The sequence below is a fragment of the Notolepis coatsorum genome, assembly GCF_963971535.1.
Source record: "Notolepis coatsorum genome assembly, chromosome: 13".
NCBI classification, from domain to species: Eukaryota; Metazoa; Chordata; class Actinopteri; order Aulopiformes; family Paralepididae; genus Notolepis; species Notolepis coatsorum.
The window spans coordinates 107,280,564-107,301,222 of NC_140177.1; the positions used below are offsets into that span (position 1 = coordinate 107,280,564).

The 20,659-nt window shown below is 43.9% G+C and overlaps 1 protein-coding gene across 1 annotated transcript in view; it reads right to left on the bottom strand.

The window, feature by feature from the left end:
• LOC311239455 (dipeptidyl peptidase 9-like) overlaps positions 1-20,659 on the bottom strand; it is a 93,068-nt gene that overhangs the window by 69,861 nt on the left and 2,548 nt on the right. The window contains exons 2-3 of the mRNA XM_084327763.1: positions 16,566-16,659; positions 15,393-15,631 (exon numbers count right to left, since the gene is read on the bottom strand). Coding sequence (XP_084183889.1) covers positions 15,393-15,631; positions 16,566-16,621 — 295 coding nt within the window. The 5' untranslated portion in view covers positions 16,622-16,659. The remainder of the gene's footprint in view (positions 1-15,392; positions 15,632-16,565; positions 16,660-20,659) is intronic.

Consider the following 20,659-nt stretch of genomic DNA (forward strand, 5'->3'; position numbering starts at 1 on the left):
GAAACAGCTAGTTACTGCAGTACAGTGTTCAGCACCAGACTCACTCAGAAACAGCTAGTTACTGCAGTACAGTGTTCAGCACCAGACTCACTCAGCCTGAAACAGCTAGTTACTGCAGTACAGTGTTCAGCACCAGACTCACTCAGCCTGAAACAGCTAGTTACTGCAGTACAGTGTTCAGCACCAGACTCACTCAAAAACAGTTAGTTACTGCAGTACAGTGTTCAGCACCAGACTCACTCAGAAACAGGTAGTTACTGCAGTACAGTGTTCAGCACCAGACTCACTCAGAAACAGCTAGTTACTGCAGTACAGTGTTCAGCACCAGACTCACTCAGCCTGAAACAGCTAGTTACTGCAGTACAGTGTTCAGCACCAGACTCACTCAAAAACAGTTAGTTACTGCAGTACAGTGTTCAGCACCAGACTCACTCAGAAACAGCTAGTTACTACAGTACAGTGTTCAGCACCAGACTCACTCAAAAACAGTTAGTTACTGCAGTACAGTGTTCAGCACCAGACTCACTCAAAAACAGTTAGTTACTGCAGTACAGTGTTCAGCACCAGACTCACTCAGAAACAGCTAGTTACTGCAGTACAGTGTTCAGCACCAGACTCACTCAAAAACAGTTAGTTACTGCAGTACAGTGTTCAGCACCAGACTCACTCAGCCTGAAACAGCTAGTTACTGCAGTACAGTGTTCAGCACCAGACTCACTCAGAAACAGCTAGTTACTGCAGTACAGTGTTCAGCACCAGACTCACTCAGAAACAGCTAGTTACTGCAGTACAGTGTTCAGCACCAGACTCACTCAGAAACAGCTAGTTACTGCAGTACATTGTTCAGCACTAGACTCACTCAGAAACAGCTAGTTACTGCAGTACAGTGTTCAGCACCAGACTCACTCAAAAACAGTTAGTTACTGCAGTACAGTGTTCAGCACCAGACTCACTCAGCCTGAAACAGCTAGTTATTGCAGTACAGTGTTCAGCACGAGACTCACTCAGAAACAGCTAGTTACTGCAGTACAGTGTTCAGCACCAGACTCACTCAGAAACAGTTAGTTACTGCAGTACAGTGTTCAGCACCAGACTCACTCAGAAACAGCTAGTTACTGCAGTACAGTGTTCAGCACCAGACTCACTCAGCCTGAAACAGCTAGTTACTGCAGTACAGTGTTCAGCACCAGACTCACTCAGAAACAGCTAGTTACTGCAGTACAGTGTTCAGCACCAGACTCACTCAGCCTGAAACAGCTAGTTACTGCAGTACAGTGTTCAGCACCAGACTCACTCAGAAACAGCTAGTTACTACAGTACAGTGTTCAGCACCAGACTCACTCAGAAACAGTTAGTTACTGCAGTACAGTGTTCAGCACCAGACTCACTCAGAAACAGGTAGTTACTGCAGTACAGTGTTCAGCACTAGACTCACTCAGAAACAGCTAGTTGCTGCAGTACAGTGTTCAGCACCAGACTCACTCAGCCTGAAACAGCTAGTTACTGCAGTACAGTGTTCAGCACCAGACTCACTCAGAAACAGCTAGTTACTGCAGTACAGTGTTCAGCACCAGACTCACTCAGAAACAGCTAGTTACTGCAGTACAGTGTTCAGCACCAGACTCACTCAGAAACAGCTAGTTACTGCAGTACAGTGTTCAGCACCAGACTCACTCAGAAACAGCTAGTTACTGCAGTACAGTGTTCAGCACCAGACTCACTCAGAAACAGCTAGTTACTGCAGTACAGTGTTCAGCACCAGACTCACTCAGAAACAGTTAGTTACTGCAGTACAGTGTTCAGCACCAGACTCACTCTGAAACAGTTAGTTACTGCAGTACAGTGTTCAGCACCAGACTCACTCAGAAACAGCTAGTTACTGCAGTACAGTGTTCAGCACCAGACTCACTCAGAAACAGCTAGTTACTGCAGTACAGTGTTCAGCACCAGACTCACTCAGAAACAGCTAGTTACTGCAGTACAGTGTTCAGCACCAGACTCACTCAGAAACAGCTAGTTACTGCAGTACAGTGTTCAGCACCAGACTCACTCAGAAACAGCTAGTTACTGCAGTACAGTGTTCAGCACCAGACTCACTCAGAAACAGCTAGTTACTGCAGTACAGTGTTCAGCACCAGACTCACTCAGAAATAGCTAGTTACTGCAGTACAGTGTTCAGCACCAGACTCACTCAGAAACAGCTAGTTACTGCAGTACATTGTTCAGCACTAGACTCACTCAGAAACAGCTAGTTACTGCAGTACAGTGTTCAGCACCAGACTCACTCAAAAACAGTTAGTTACTGCAGTAGTGTTCAGCACCAGACTCACTCAGCCTGAAACAGCTAGTTATTGCAGTACAGTGTTCAGCACCAGACTCACTCAGAAACAGCTAGTTACTGCAGTACAGTGTTCAGCACCAGACTCACTCAGAAACAGTTAGTTACTGCAGTACAGTGTTCAGCACCAGACTCACTCAGAAACAGCTAGTTACTGCAGTACAGTGTTCAGCACCAGACTCACTCAGCCTGAAACAGCTAGTTACTGCAGTACAGTGTTCAGCACCAGACTCACTCAAAAACAGTTAGTTACTGCAGTACAGTGTTCAGCACCAGACTCACTCAGAAACAGTTAGTTACTGCAGTACAGTGTTCAGCACCAGACTCACTCAAAAACAGTTAGTTACTGCAGTACAGTGTTCAGCACCAGACTCACTCAGAAACAGGTAGTTACTGCAGTACAGTGTTCAGCACCAGACTCACTCAGAAACAGCTAGTTACTGCAGTACAGTGTTCAGCACCAGACTCACTCAGCCTGAAACAGCTAGTTACTGCAGTACAGTGTTCAGCACCAGACTCACTCAAAAACAGTTAGTTACTGCAGTACAGTGTTCAGCACCAGACTCACTCAGAAACAGCTAGTTACTGCAGTACAGTGTTCAGCACCAGACTCACTCAGAAACAGCTAGTTACTGCAGTACAGTGTTCAGCACCAGACTCACTCAGAAACAGCTAGTTACTGCAGTACAGTGTTCAGCACGAGACTCACTCAGAAACAGCTAGTTACTGCAGTACAGTGTTCAGCACCAGATTCACTCTGAAACAGCTAGTTACTGCAGTACAGTGTTCAGCACCAGACTCACTCAGAAACAGCTAGTTACTGCAGTACAGTGTTCAGCACCAGACTCACTCAAAAACAGCTAGTTACTGCAGTACAGTGTTCAGCACCAGACTCACTCAGAAACAGCTAGTTACTGCAGTACAGTGTTCAGCACCAGACTCACTCAGAAACAGCTAGTTACTGCAGTACAGTGTTCAGCACCAGACTCACTCAGAAACAGCTAGTTACTGCAGTACAGTGTTAAGCACCAGATTCACTCTGAAACAGCTAGTTACTGCAGTACAGTGTTCAGCACCAGACTCACTCAGCCTGAAACAGCTAGTTACTGCAGTACAGTGTTCAGCACCAGACTCACTCAGCCTGAAACAGCTAGTTACTGCAGTACAGTGTTCAGCACCACAGACTCACTCAGAAACAGCTAGTTACTGCAGTACAGTGTTCAGCACCAGATTCACTCAGCCTGAAACAGCTAGTTACTGCAGTACAGTGTTCAGCACCAGACTCACTCAGAAACAGCTAGTTACTGCAGTACAGTGTTCAGCACCAGACTCACTCAGAAACAGCTAGTTACTGCAGTACAGTGTTCAGCACCAGACTCACTCAGAAACAGTTAGTTACTGCAGTACAGTGTTCAGCACCAGACTCACTCAGAAACAGTTAGTTACTGCAGTACATTGTTCAGCACTAGACTCACTCAGAAACAGCTAGTTACTGCAGTACAGTGTTCAGCACCAGACTCACTCAAAAACAGTTAGTTACTGCAGTACAGTGTTCAGCACCAGACTCACTCAGAAACAGCTAGTTACTGCAGTACAGTGTTCAGCACCAGACTCACTCAGCCTGAAACAGCTAGTTACTGCAGTACAGTGTTCAGCACCAGACTCACTCAGAAACAGCTAGTTACTGTAGTACAGTGTTCAGCACCAGACTCACTCAGAAACAGCTAGTTACTGCAGTACAGTGTTCAGCACCAGACTCACTCAGAAACAGCTAGTTACTGCAGTACAGTGTTCAGCACCAGACTCACTCAGAAACAGCTAGTTACTGCAGTACAGTGTTCAGCACCAGACTCACTCAGAAACAGCTAGTTACTGCAGTACAGTGTTCAGCACCAGACTCACTCAGCCTGAAACAGCTAGTTACTGCAGTACAGTGTTCAGCACCAGACTCACTCAGAAACAGCTAGTTACTGCAGTACAGTGTTCAGCACCAGACTCACTCAGAAACAGCTAGTTACTGCAGTACAGTGTTCAGCACCAGACTCACTCAGCCTGAAACAGCTAGTTACTGCAGTACAGTGTTCAGCACCAGACTCACTCAGAAACAGCTAGTTACTGCAGTACAGTGTTCAGCACCAGACTCACTCAGAAACAGTTAGTTACTGCAGTACAGTGTTCAGCACCAGACTCACTCAAAAACAGTTAGTTACTGCAGTACAGTGTTCAGCACCAGACTCACTCAGAAACAGGCAGTTACTGCAGTACAGTGTTCAGCACCAGACTCACTCAAAAACAGTTAGTTACTGCAGTACAGTGTTCAGCACCAGACTCACTCAGAAACAGCTAGTTACTGCAGTACAGTGTTCAGCACCAGACTCACTCAGAAACAGCTAGTTACTGCAGTACAGTGTTCAGCACCAGACTCACTCAGAAACAGCTAGTTACTGCAGTACAGTGTTCAGCACCAGACTCACTCAAAAACAGTTAGTTACTGCAGTACAGTGTTCAGCACCAGACTCACTCAGAAACAGCTAGTTACTGCAGTACAGTGTTCAGCACCAGACTCACTCAGAAACAGCTAGTTACTGCAGTACAGTGTTCAGCACCAGACTCACTCAGCCTGAAACAGCTAGTTACTGCAGTACAGTGTTCAGCACCAGACTCACTCAGAAACAGCTAGTTACTGCAGTACAGTGTTCAGCACCAGACTCACTCAGAAACAGCTAGTTACTGCAGTACAGTGTTCAGCACCAGACTCACTCAGCCTGAAACAGCTAGTTACTGCAGTACAGTGTTCAGCACCAGACTCACTCAGAAACAGCTAGTTACTGCAGTACAGTGTTCAGCACCAGACTCACTCAGAAACAGCTAGTTACTGCAGTACAGTGTTCAGCACCAGACTCACTCAGCCTGAAACAGCTAGTTACTGCAGTACAGTGTTCAGCACCAGACTCACTCAGAAACAGCTAGTTCCTGCAGTACAGTGTTCAGCACCAGACTCACTCAGAAACAGCTAGTTACTGCAGTACAGTGTTCAGCACCAGACTCACTCAGAAACAGCTAGTTACTGCAGTACAGTGTTCAGCACCAGACTCACTCAGAAACAGCTAGTTACTGCAGTACAGTGTTCAGCACCAGACTCACTCAGAAACAGCTAGTTACTGCAGTACAGTGTTCAGCACCAGACTCACTCAGAAACAGCTAGTTACTGCAGTACAGTGTTCAGCACCAGACTCACTCAGAAACAGCTAGTTACTGCAGTACAGTGTTCAGCACCAGACTCACTCAGAAACAGCTAGTTACTGCAGTACAGTGTTCAGCACCAGACTCACTCAGAAACAGCTAGTTACTGCAGTAGTGTTCAGCACCACAGACTCACTCAGAAACAGCTAGTTACTGCAGTACAGTGTTCAGCACCAGACTCACTCATAAACAGCTAGTTACTGCAGTACAGTGTTCAGCACCAGACTCACTCAGCCTGAAACGGGCTGTTTTATCTGCTGTCTCTTTCAAATGCAAATGAGCTGCTGCTCCCCTGTGCTATGGACCTTCCTGGTTCAGATCAACCCGTAAAACTAGGCATTGCAGATCAAATGTGAATGAATAAGCCATAAGGATAGTTCACATTGCAGGTTATCCTGATCACACAAACATATTATTTTTAAAGTCAAAAACATTTAAGTTAAATGATCTTGTGGAATTTAAAACGGCACAATTAATGTATAAAGCAAAAAGTCATGCACTTCCAATAAACATTCAAGAACTGTTCTTTGATAGGGAGGGGGGTTATAATCTGAGGGGAGAACTCAATTTAAAAGTGCTAAATGTACGCACTACCATGAGAAGACACTGCATCTCGATATGTGGAGTGAAACTGTGGAACAGTCTAAATGTGGTGCTAAAGCAATGTCCAAACATGAGACAATTCAAACTGATGTATAAGGAAATGATGTTCACAAGGTACAGGGATGAGGAAGGGACTTGATATTCACGGGTGTTTACATTTAATTTTATTTCTTTCATGTTTTACATATATAGTTTTTGTTTTTTTGTTTTGCATATATATATATATATATATATATATATTTTTTTTTATGTTTTAAAATAGTACACTCATTTGAGTAGTGGAAAAGGGGTAGGATTAAATAAGTGTATACTTGTTCCTACTCCTTTTCGAACATGCAGATTGAGTTGTGTTTTGCTTTTGTTATTGCTTGTTTGTATTCATTGCATGTTCGAAATAAAGATTGCAAATCAAATCAAATCAAATATCCAGCAATTGCATATCCTATTTCTCGCTCATAATGTTGTCAGAAGCATATTTTAGTGAAAGAGAAAAGAGGACGTTTACAAGCGAGCCGCCATTTTGGAAAAAATAACAGAGATACACAAGTGTTACACGGTGACCAAGTGTTACATGGTGACGTAGATATGTAACACAAGGCCTGCGGACAAGGCGTTTCAGGCAGTTCAGGAGCAGTGTGTTCTGTCTGAGAGAATAACTCCTTTGGTGTGGACTTGTATGACATTTCACATGCACCTCCTGCTATATAACACACTAAAGCAAATGGAAAATATGTCCCCACAATATGTCCCCTTTAAGAAAATACAAGACATAAGACAAAACAATATCTTGTGTTACATGCATCTCTAAAAGCATCAAGGATATCCTCTGACTTCTATCTATTGTGAGTCACTGCTGGAACACCAGCACAGGGTCAGGTCACAGGGTCAGAGGTGAGTCAGGTCACAGGGTCAGAGGTGAGTCAGGTCACAGGGTCAGAGGTGAGTCAGCACAGGGTCAGAGGTGAGTCAGGTCACAGGGTCAGAGGTGAGTCAGGTCACAGGGTCAGAGGTGAGTCAGGTCACAGGGTCAGAGGTGAGTCAGGTCACAGGGTCAGAGGTGAGTCAGGTCACAGGGTCAGAGGTGAGTCAGGTCACAGGGTCAGAGGTGAGTCAGGTCACAGGGTCAGAGGTGAGTCAGGTCACAGGGTCAGAGGTGAGTCAGGTCACAGGGTCAGAGGTGAGTCAGGTCACAGGGTCAGAGGTGAGTCAGGTCACAGGGTCAGAGGTGAGTCAGGTCACAGGGTCAGAGGTGAGTCAGGTCACAGGGTCAGAGGTGAGTCAGGTCACAGGGTCAGAGGTGAGTCAGGTCACAGGGTCAGAGGTGAGTCAGCACAGGGTCAGAGGTGAGTCAGGTCACAGGGTCAGAGGTGAGTCAGCACAGGGTCAGAGGTGAGTCAGCACAGGGTCAGGTGAGTCAGCACAGGGTCAGGTGAGTCAGGTCACAGGGTCAGGTGAGTCAGCACAGGGTCAGAGGTGAGTCAGCACAGGGTCAGAGGTGAGTCAGGTCACAGGGTCAGAGGTGAGTCAGCACAGGGTCAGAGGTGAGTCAGCACAGGGTCAGAGGTGAGTCAGGTCACAGGGTCAGAGGTGAGTCAGCACAGGGTCAGAGGTGAGTCAGGTCACAGGGTCAGAGGTGAGTCAGGTCACAGGGTCAGAGGTGAGTCAGGTCACAGGGTCAGAGGTGAGTCAGCACAGGGTCAGAGGTGAGTCAGCACAGGGTCAGAGGTGAGTCAGCACAGGGTCAGAGGTGAGTCAGGTCACAGGGTCAGAGGTGAGTCAGGTCACAGGGTCAGAGGTGAGTCAGGTCACAGGGTCAGAGGTGAGTCAGGTCACAGGGTCAGAGGTGAGTCAGCACAGGGTCAGAGGTGAGTCAGCACAGGGTCAGGTGAGTCAGCACAGGGTCAGAGGTGAGTCAGCACAGGGTCAGGTCACAGGGTCAGAGGTGAGTCAGGTCACAGGGTCAGGTGAGTCAGCACAGGGTCAGAGGTGAGTCAGCACAGGGTCAGAGGTGAGTCAGCACAGGGTCAGGTGAGTCAGAACAGGGTCAGGTCACAGGGTCAGAGGTGAGTCAGCACAGGGTCAGAGGTGAGTCAGCACAGGGTCAGAGGTGAGTCAGCACAGGGTCAGAGGTGAGTCAGCACAGGGTCAGAGGTGAGTCAGCACAGGGTCAGGTGAGTCCTTGCTGGAACACAAGGGGTTCAGTGTCCTGCTCAAGGACACTTAGACAGAAACAGAAACATTATCTTCCGTAGCCAGGGGTGGAACCTACGCCCTTACGGTTATGGATCTGTGTTCCTAGGCCACCCTGTCGCCCCATACTAGGAAAAGAGGGGATATTTGACAGACATAATCCCCTTGGCTGAATGCCAACCAGTAGGCATCACCCCTGTGTATTACGCCCTGCAGAGGGATGTTACAGAGCAGCTCTGAGTACTGCAAACACAAATATTATTATTTTGAATTGTATAGGCTACTGCTTACTTACAAGTTACAGTATTTTGTTATTTTAAAATGAGTGAGTCATCTCCCCTTGTTATTCTTTCTTTATTGATATAGCAAGAAGGCTGAGAGGGAGACAGAATAGACCACTGCACTTCCGCATTACATTGAGCTCATGGGAGAGAGAGCGGGGGGAGAAAATTAATGAATGTGGATGAGAGCCTTGACATTAAGTGGTTGTAGCTACGGCTGTGGGGGTGCTGGAGACATGATCCAATAGACTTTTATACGCCTGAGTCTCCTGAACACGGAGCGACCAATCTGTGCATGCAGAGTTCGGGAGTAGGTGCGGAAAAGTGACTATAGCTCGGCAGAGAAAGTGTTGATTGACTTGGGATTGGTCTCTCCGTGTTCAGGAGACTCAGGCGTATAAAAGTCTATTGGATCATGTCTCCAGCACCCCCACAGCCGTAGCTACAACCACTTAATGTCAAGGCTCTCATCCACATTCATTCATTTTCTCCCCCCGCTCTCGCTCCCATGATTTCAGAATACCGGAAGTGTTGCGGTGGTCTATAGGGGAGACACCGGAGAGATGGTTATTTATTGAGACAACAAGAAGGCTGAGAAGGAGACAGAACAGGGGAGACACAGGAGTAGGGCTGGGGATCGTTTCAAATGTTTCGATACCTGTGCCAATACTGATACCTGGGATTCGATACCAATACCAAAACTATACTTTTTACCAATACCTTATTTTGCTGAGTTATGTGCGTTGCGTGTGCTGTGTAAGCCAATCAGAGGCGTCATTACATTTTGGATGATGTTGGATTGTGGTTGAACAGAAGACATGTTATATCTTGGAACAAGATACCGACACTGATGAGATTAACTACTTAGGTATCAAGATTTGGTATAGAGTGACAGTGTCATTCAATACCAAATTCCAATACCACAATATTGAAGCAATTGAAGTAGTATTGAAGCAATTTGTTCGATACCACAAAAGAATAATCCGATTTTGATACCCAGTCCTACCCAGGAGAGAATTTTCTTTGGGACAGCAAAAAGGCTGAGAGGGAGATGGAGTAGGGGAGACACAGGAGTGAAGGTTCTTTATAGAGACAGTAGGAAGGCTGGGAGGGAGACAGAGTAGGAGAGACACAGGAGAGAAGGTTCTTTATAGAGACAGTAGGAAGGCTGGGAGGGAGACAGAGTAGGAGAGACACAGGAGAGAAGGTTCTTTATAGAGACAGCAGAATGTTCATGTCAGGAGTGTCATTTGTTCAGCTGTTATTGTTTGATTTGTTATTGTTGGGTGCACACCCTCTCTGAGAACAGCCAACTCTCAGTATGTTGAGGGGGCGTGGCCCTCTATTCATTGAAAGGAGACGTCAAGTTAGCATCATAATACATGAAGCTTTGAACAAACCATGACCAGTGTGATTGTTTGCTATGGGAGATTAACATTGGCCAACTGTGCTAGCAGGTGATAAATACATTGTCACAGTTGCTATGGATGTTTTCATCACTTGTTTGTGGAGTGGACTAGCTATCCTTTACAACTACTGACCACTGACCGATGGGCCAATCAGGGTAACCCAAGTAGATTATGCAAACTCTTCAGGGAAGCAGACTGGATATTTGAAACGGTTCGATTCTGTTGATATCCAGGGGAATAGTGACCAAAGGGCTCTAGTCATAATTGTCACAACAACAGTTCTAACAGTAGCACTGTTTGACAAAGAGTTGTACCCTTCCTGCTGACTTGTTGTTGGATAAAAGCCACAGCTAAATGACATGTAAATGTAACAGTTTGGGTCATTTTTTTTTTTTTTTTTTTTTTAATCAACATAACAAAGATTCAATGAGATAAAAAAAACGATTTTCATTTTACTGAATCTTTAAGGAACACGCCAACATTAATGGAAATATACGTACCGTCTTCTCCAGAGTCAGACAAGAAGATAGATAGTTTCCTCTCTGTACGTTCAGTAGTAAGATATCCAGCTGCAAGCTAGCCTAGCTTCACACAAATGAATGGAATCGGATACGGAGCCTAGCTTAAAACTCCAGGGCCCTCATGCATCAACGTGTTCTACGCACAGATCTGTGCGTAACCCGTGCGTACGATCATTTCTAAGCAAAGAGTGGGATTCATCAATTTGAACTTGAACTTGACTTCGTGCGTACATCTACGCACAGGTCAGACCTGGCGTACCTCGCGCCCAGTGGTAGAATATATTATTACAACAAGGAAATGAGCTTCTGTGCATAATAACACTGGATGTTCTGTATGAACCGTAGTTCATTATAGTTCATTGTAAGATAGCAACAGTAGTGTAATTATGGTCAAAACCCTATAAATAGCATTTGGAATAATAGATCTTTCTCTCAGAATGAATGCAGCATGGTTTATATAGCGTTATCGGAATATACGGGGTGTAGGCTACTGACTGACTGCGCTCCGCGTAGCTTGATTGATTGATTGATTGAAAAGTTTATTAACAGATTGCAGAATGGGTACAGTACAGTACAGCTCAGTACATACAATTGTTAATTGGGGATGCAGACCAACTTTCGTCCTGTTTACATCAGGGTCCCCCATTTTCAATTCATCATAAATCATAAAGCTCAACTCGTTATTATTTTGCGCACAGACCGCCGAAACACGGGAACGTTTTGATTATATTTAAAAGGCTTTACGTTAAACGAAACAAGTGGAATTTCGAAGCTGTAAGCAGAATAAGTCATATGAATATAGTGTTCTTCCCCCTTTTTACTGTACAAGAAAGAATAGAAAACGCATTGCAATGACACCATGCAGATAGTGGACAGACTATATGATGGGATTCAAGTTCGCGTTTTTGTTGCTCATAGTCATAGGCATGCTGTCAGAGTATGATATCTTAATCAAACATTCTAGAACATTTGTCGTCACAGATCATGTCCTAATGGAACATAGGCTATGGCATGGATCGTGATATTGTGTGGACTGTTATTATTACTGTACGGCGGTACCACCCATTGTGACAGCAGCCTTGAGTCCCGCACACAAACATGATGGAATTCAAGTTCATGTATTGAAAGGCGGCTACATCATACATGCAGTGAGATTCATTGTTCTTGTATATGCTCTCGTATTATATTGTTTATATAGGCTACCCAATACTGACATCAAAATAGATTGTAGTATGCCTCTAGAAATCATATGCAGCAGGTAGAAAATTGACGGGAGATCCATCGCGATTTGGAATAGAATTGAGGAGAACTTTAATCCGTGGGTATTAATCAAACAACACGGGAAAAGGCAGTCATATTCCAGCGCGGTCTTTATTAGCCGACAACAAAATAGATGCCTCTAAAAATCATATAGCCAATCGAACACAACTAATAAAGGCATTCATATAACAGCACGGTTATAATGACACACAACCAACGCCAAACAGTGGTCAACGAACGGTCTTTATTAGTATTTTGAGCTGTCCAGGCAGAATTGCAGCAATGGTCTTAGGGAGCCGTTGATATCTGACATCACCGTTTACAAGTCCGCCTTTTATTTATCCCATAAATCATAATACGCGATAGTGTCTTCTTGGTTCGACAGCAGTGAATTCTCCGTGGAGTTTCTCGGAGTCCCGCTCGGGTCGGTCGGTCCATTATTTCACATCCCATGGGGGGTGTTTCCTCATTTTCATGACCATATATGGATAATCATGCACGAGCATTGACGGTAGAACAAAGTGGTATTCATCAACACGGCAGGGCATAGAGCCTGCTTACGCACGTGTGATGAATGCCGACTTCCCTGTGCGTACGCTAGTTCTACATTCCGTGCTTACGTGTGGAAGTAGGTCAAGTTCTACGTCCACGTTGATGCATGAGGGCCCGGGAGAGGTGTTTTTGGCCAGCAACAGCTAGGCTAGCTGATCCGTATCCACTTCCATTAATTTGTGCTAAGCTAGGCTAGCTTGCAGCCGGATAGCTTTCTACTGAACGCACAGAAAGGAAATTGGTATCTATCTTCTTGTCTGACTCTGGAAAAGACAGTAAGCACATTTCCAATAATGTTATAATCACTAGAACAACTCGACACGCTTGAGGTTTTTAATCTCCCCTCCCTACAAAGTGCCCTTCACAGGTCCCTATTGACTGATTGGAATTTACATGTTGTCATGCGGCAGCCATAAACCACTGCCCTAAGCAGTAGACATGACTAGAGTCAAGTGCCAAGTCAATAAAAAACAGAAGCTGACAATGGTCCTTGTGTGATACATTGATAGCACTATTTCACTGTGAATATCCAGTCCATTACTTTTACTGAACAACATGGACACACAGATCATTGGAATAGTTTGGGGTCACTGGACAAAAATTAACGAGACACAATAGATTTGTCTCCATTAGAGAGAGACAGAGTCCAACATCCCTCTATGTGTGAAAGTCATGCTGCTTCGCTTCAACGTGACATGTGTCTTGGGTGTTAGTGTTGGGGGAATCCACTACTGATTTATAGCATGGTTTTTCAGCCGGATATCAAATACCATTTCTATCTGTGCATACTTAAAAGAACACGCCAACATTTGGGGAAATTAGCTTATCGGCTTTTCCAGAGAGAGACAAGAAGATAGATACCAGTTTCCTCTCTGTGCATTCAGTAGAAAGCTATCTGGCTGCACGTTAGCCTAGTAGCTTAGCACAATGAATGGAAGCGGACATGACCGGTTAGCCTAGGCATTGTCCAACTAACACCTCTCCCGAACGCTAACCGACCATGTCCTCTTCCATTCATTGTGCTAAGCTAGGCTAACATGCAGCCAGATAGCTTTCTACTGAACGCACAGAGAGGAAACTGGTATCTATCTTCTTGTCTCTCTCTCTGGAGAGCTAATTAAGCTAATTTCCCAAAATGTTGGCGTGTTCCTTTAAGGTTCACACATAGTCATTTCTATACTATGTGTGACTATGTGACTATAGTCATAGTCACATAGAGTACAGTGTGCTTAGACCATAGTCCTAGACCATAGACCTTAGTCCACAGTCCTTCCATCCACCAATCTCCTTTGTCAGCGTGCATGCCACGCATTTGTCCACCACATACAGATCCTTTTCCAATCACTTGAAATCATGGCTGATCAGTAATCAACTATGCAGTCACTAATTTCACTCAGACTGACTTCATTTTTATCTTTGTTCTTTTTCCTTCTATGAAGGGTATATTGCTTTTGTGCTGGTAAGATACTGATTAGTTTGACATGTGTGCGAGTGTATATATATACAGATATTGACCTTGACACTGTAACTCTATTTTTATCTATGCTCTATGAACCAAGGTATGTCTACATAGTATATTGGCATCGTTACTATAACTTCCTTTCATTCTATATGCTTGATGTCTAATGCCTGTTCTTTTATACTTGTCTAAGGACTACGGATGAAAACTAGCCTTCTTGGCTAAATCTGGCATGTTTTTATGTGCTTTGTCTGTCTAAACAAATAAACTAAAAGAAACTAAAACTGTTTTGTATAACACCAGGTACACAGACTGTATGACACCCAGTGGTGCAGTGCTCATGGGACGCGGTAGCACGCCATTCCACCTCCTTTCTGAGCAGAAGCACGCGCACGCACATGCACGCGTGTGCACACAAAAATGCGTTCCACAACTTTCACTCGACTCGTCGTGCCGAGCGCCAAGTACCTGGCTACTTGTCTTTGCATAACAATAGCATAACAAAAAACGAGAAGAGCTAAATCTAAATACAAGCCCTGTACCAATTGGTGGGGTTTTTCTTGAGCTGTGGAACCTCTCACTATGCCTTTCACACCGGCCGGGCTCCGTGCCTGAGCCGGTTCCCGAACGTAATCTCGAACCGGCCGGCGCGTTCACACCGGGAATAATTGGTTCGGAACCTGAAAAATCGGTGCTCAATGTTTTCTTAGAGGGCCAAACTAAAGCCTCCGTCATGTTCCGAACCAATTATTCCCGGTGTGGACGCGCCGGCCGGTTCGAGATTACGTTCGGGAACCGGCTCCGGCCAGTGTGAAAGGCCTAATATGTGACAAATGGTCCCGACTGGAAGGATGAGACATTTTTTAAGTTGTGCTTCAGAAGGAAACTGTCCCCCTCTGGAAGATAAGGGTGTTGTACAGAGGGCTAACATTTTCAACAAAGGCAAATATTGATTAAATAGATTAAATAGCTTTGATAAAGCAGGTCTTACTGTACCCATTGGTGGGGGCTTGCTTGACTGTTTACATTGTTAATTTAGTTTGTATTTACTTGTCTAGTTTAAGTTAGTTCAATTAAAGAAACTACAATGTAACTACAATTACATTTAAAACATTGTTTGTTTTTCCACCATATCTGTTATATAATATAATTTCTTTATATATTGAAGGCTACATCCTGCTACCTTTTTCAGCTTCTCTATTTCAAGGCAATATTTACATGAACTAAAACTAGTCATTTACTATACAAACATGTTTTCTACTATTTATGCACATAATAATCATAATGCTGGTCGGAGCTGTTCTGTGCGCAGGCGAGGGAACATTTATGCGCATGACGTCATTCAAACACAGTGCAAACCCCTTATGAAATCGCCACTGCACCACTGATGACACCAGGTACACAGACAGAAAAATGTATGCCGAGGTCCACTACTGCATCATTTTAGCCCACGCCGAGCCCAGTGGCGCCCCGGTCCGTGTTGCGCTATACGTCTGGACCACGAGCTCGTCGGGTGGGCGCGGGCGGGCAGCTTACCCAGGTAGTACAGGCGATGGGAGTGGGGCCCGTTCTCATCCTTCTTCTGCACAAACTGGAAGTCGTGCGGCGCCTTGTTGGCGATCATGCCCGAGTACTTCCTGCTGCAGTGGATGATGTCGCGCAGGCCGTCCCACGAGTGCTTCTCCACGTAGAACTGGGAGGGAATGTCATCCATCTCCACCACCTCCGTGCTGTCCGAGAGCCCGTCCACCGCCGTCATCCTCACCGTCGCACAGCTGGAGGGTGGTGGGAAAGGGTTAAAAACGCGTGGACACACAAACACTGTCGTTTCACTCTTTATATTCTAGGCATTTAGTAGACGCCCCTATTCCAGAGTGACTTAGAATGAGTGTAACAGAGGGATGAGTTTAAAGGAACACGGCAACATTTTGGGAAATTAGCTTACCGTCTTCTCCAGAGAGCAACAAGAAGATAGATACCAGTGTCCTCTCTGTGCGTTCAGTAGAAAGCTATCTGGCTGCACGTTAGCCTAGCTTAGCACAATGAATGCCTAGGCATTGCCCAACTAACACCTCTCCCGAAGGCTAACTGGCCGTGTCCGCTTCCATTCATTGTGCTAAGCTAGGCTAACGTGCAGCCAGATAGCTTTGAGGAAACCAGAGGAAACTCTGGAGAAGACGATATGCTATTTTCCCAAAATGTTGGCGTGTTCCTTTAAGGATTGTGCACAAAGTCAGAATTTTGATCATTTGGAATGAGGACCGCATAGACTCAACCACACACAGATCATAAGAGAGGCTTTGCACAGAATGTTTGTGTCGTTCTCGTTCTTCCAGCATGGCTGCTTGTAACCATTGGTGATCACTTCTGAAAGAAAATGTCTAATTTCTGTGCAGTGTTAGCGTAGGTAAAATGCTGGAAAAGCATGATATATTACTGTTCCACTGTGACTTGTTTACAAGATCCAGTAATAAGACATCATTGATTGGTTCAATTTATAACATTTTAGTTTATATATTTCTAGCAACTGTTTTTTTCTTCCAACATGGAGGGAAAATGGGCATTGTAAATATTCTGTAAATGGTCTCTATTAGCTGGATTACTCACATCACACAATTTTCAGTCTACAGAGTCCTCATTGTTGGTTTGATGAAATGCAGATATGAACAAGATATGATACAGATACCAGGGGTACTCTGGACACAGTACCTTTTCCAGATACCTTCTGTAGTGTCACAAAGTTTAACCTTCTTGACTCTATGCATTCACCACTGGCCAGCGCACCTCTCCCAGACTCTGTAACCTAGAGGAGCACAACACAATCAATCAATAAATGAATCAATCAATCAATCAATCAACCAACTGCAACACAGGAACAGTGCACTGATAGGAAGGAGGAAGTGAGAAGACCTAGCTTAAATCAAATGGCTCTTATTTTGCATCAGTGTTTCCTCTGGTTTCATCCACACAGCAAGAACACAGCCACCATTAAGAGAGATGGTGAAATGATAAACAATTATTGAAATTAGGCTATAAAAACTATGTTTCGCCCAGTTTCCCCTCAGGTCAGACTTAAGTGTCAAAGACAATATTTACACAAACCTAGCAGCACTTTTATCATTAGTGTCACCTGGTTGCATGGTGTGCTTGTATTGAAATTATGTTGCCAATAAATAGGGTTTAACTACAAGTAATGTACTGTATATGTATGGTTTATGTTTACAAGGTCAGATAGTACAACCTCAATGACATATTGCATGCAACTGCCTGTTGCATTGTGTTACAGTATTTAGATAATGTTAGCTACTTATAACATCAATACCCATCCTTGGAGCAGGCTGGTAGACATATAATATACATGCCCTTGTTCCGAGGATAAACCCTTCGATTAGTAGGCACTGGCAGCCTCCCTAACCAACCTACTGCCGAAAGAGAAGATGACCATCAACACTTTGATTAGTAGGCAGCCTCCCTAACCAACCTACTGCCGAAAGAGAAGATGACCATCAACACTTTGATTAGTAGGCAGCCTCCCTAACCAACCTACTGCCGAAAGAGAAGATGACCATCAACCCTTTGATTAGTAGGCAGCCTCCCTAACCAACCTACTGCCGAAAGAGAAGATGACCATCAACCCTTTGATTAGTAGGCAGCCTCCCTAACCAACCTACTGCCTAAAGAGAAGATGACCATCAACCCTTTGATTAGTAGGCAGCCTCCCTAACCAACCTACTGCCTAAAGAGAAGATGACCATCAACCATTTGATTAGTAGGCAGCCTCCCTAACCAACCTACTGCCTAAAGAGAAGATGACCATCAACCCTTTGATTAGTAGGCAGCCTCCCTAACCAACCTACTGCCTAAAGAGAAGATGACCATCAACCATTTGATTAGTAGGCAGCCTCCCTAACCAACCTACTGCCTAAAGAGAAGATGACCATCAACCCTTTGATTAGTAGGCAGCCTCCCTAACCAACCTACTGCCCCAAGAGAGGATAATGGTGGAGCTCTTTGCCTCATTATTAAAAATGTATCAAAATAGGAACAGTTTAAAGGGGCACTTTTTTTGCACATAATCTCACACGCATCCCAAAACTCTAAACTGTTTTGCACACATTAATTTAGTTCAACAGTTATTGAGAGTAAATGAGTTTGAATATGGCCTCCAGTGATGTCATTGGGGACATTTAATCCTTGTGTTGTGTTAATTACAGCTCCATGAAATGATGTAGAAGAAGAAATTGCAATACCTTGTCTCATAGGGACTGCTAGCTTATCATTTCATTGAGCTGTAATCTAGTGGCGTACATGGACCAAATGTCCCCCACCGGTACAAAACCTGAGAGAAGAAACACTGGTCAGCACATGTTCCTTGCTTCCTTTTTTACAATTATTTTTATAAATACTATATTCTGTATTGAACACCATCCGCTTAATAGAATAGAAATTGAATAGAATATAATTGTATTCATCCCGAGGTAAATTTGGCACTACAAATCGCTCACAGTAAACAGTAAACATTTAGGTAGACAAAACAAAGTCACGAATACGAATAAAAAATAAGCCTAAGAATAAAGAATAAAATAAGCCTAAGAATAAAATATGGTCGGGAATTACATGTCCTATGTTATGTATATACATTCTAATATAAAATATAGAGTAAAAATATACAGAAATCTACAGTAAGTGTACAGTAAGTGTAGTGTAATATTGAACAATGTTGTTTTAAAAGTAAAAGTCCAGGGAGATGGTAACTGTCACCCTGGACCATACCAGTCTTTTTGACATGTTGGTTCCAAGTTATTCTTGCCTTGTTACAAAAATAAAGTAATACTTTTTCTCTCTGTTGCCATTACTGGAAACAATGTGTAGTTATCTTTTTGCTGTTCATCTCTGCTGTATGCTTCCAGTGTATCTGTCAGCACAAGTTTCCCATTATATCCCCACAGGGACATAATGAAGTTGTTTATGTTGTCTAATGTGCATTAAGTGCACCTGTCGAAATACTTCCTAAAAGGTCAGTGAAGTCCACGACCACAACACCAGAGGGAGTTCCACAAATCACGTTCAACCCAGATTCGGCTCAAACAAGGGACTAAAGTTCTAAACACGTTTCACAACTATGCCACAATAATGTGGAACGCCCTACCCACAGCCGTAAAGGAATGTGAATCCTATTCCCTACCCTCCTTCAAAACCGTTCTCAAAGAGCACCTACGAGTGGCTGCAATTAGAAACTGGCCCCGGTAAATGTCAAAATCCCCCCCCCCCCCCCCCACACTCCCTCTAATGTAAATTTTCTTCCCCTTCTGATTTCAATTTTTTATGATGTTCTATCTTTCTTACATATTTGTATGTCTCTAAATGTCTTGATGAATTGAAAATGGAGGACCCTTATGTAAACAAGATGAAAGTCTTTTTCTGGTCTTCATCCTCTTAGCAGTTGTTTGTATTGAGCTGTACTGTATTGTACCCATTCTGCAATCTGTTAATAAGGTTTTCAATCAATCAATCAATCAATCAATCAATCAATCAAGTATAGATTTGATTTCAGGGCCCTGCTGAAGGTAGTTAAATAGAGGTTTGGGGAATGTCCTACATTCTGTTGCTCATAATCTGTACATTACTGGAATGCGGGGGGGAATTACTGGAAAACATACCTAAGCCATCATGTGGTAGAGGTACTGTAGCTGTAGCTCCAAGTGAATATAGGGCTGATCCAAATGCTTCCATGGTAACCAATGATCGAATCGAATGCTTCTGTTTTCTTCGTTTTTGGTTGTGCGTTATAATAAGAAATAGCTCATAGAAATAAGAATCCAACATTAATTTAGCTAATCAGCTCTTCTCAGACAATCATAAGAACTTTCAGAAAGCCTATCTAACCCACCGCATTGAAACCTTTGTGCGCTGGAAGAATGAAGCTTTGATTGCTCGCTGATAAATCGGGACAGCCCTTAGTGAACAAGCACACTTCCAACCCTTGTGTCTGAAAACCTTAAGTATTGTCCGATACCGATCTGATCTAGTGATTACTCTGGCTGATCTAGCATTTTGATATAATCGGCATTGGCCGACAATGGTCGATTACCAAATATTTTTTGTTTCAACACTGCAAGCGTCAAATTGATTCCAAAATATTTTTAATTTCGTTTCATACATTTGTTGATTTAAAATAATAAGTAGAGTGCAGAATGCACTCAAGAAAATAAGATATATTTTGTATCTCATTATGTTATTATTAAATTGTTGTATTTTTATCAGATGCAAAAATGAAATCATTACATTGGCACTGTATCAGCCATGGGCCCCCCTCCCCTGCTCTCTAAGTATCTGTATTGGCATGGGCCACTGAAGAACCCATATCAGTTGACCACTCATCTGATCCCTTACTTTCACTGTACATGGACAAATGGATTTAAGAGGGAATTCCACTCTGGGTCTCTCTTCTATTTGTAGAAAAGATGCTTTACTGAGTAAAATGAGCTCACGGCTCTGTATATGGTAAGCCCAGATATATAGCCCTAAACTACTGCATAGCACAATCTTCCTGCAAAAGACTACACTGAGGCAAAAAAGGGCGGGGGTCAAGACAACACCAGTCAAACGTTGCCACTGCTAACCGGCAAGAGAGAGAGAGAGTGGGAAGCTGATTGACAGAGATGATCAAGGTATCAGGAAATGTACATTATGCGCCAATTATAGTTCTTCGAAATGTAGTGAGGCCAGGGTAATGTTCTATGTGCTATTATGATGTATAGCTCTACCAAATTAGCATCTTCCACTGCTGATTTTTTTTTTTT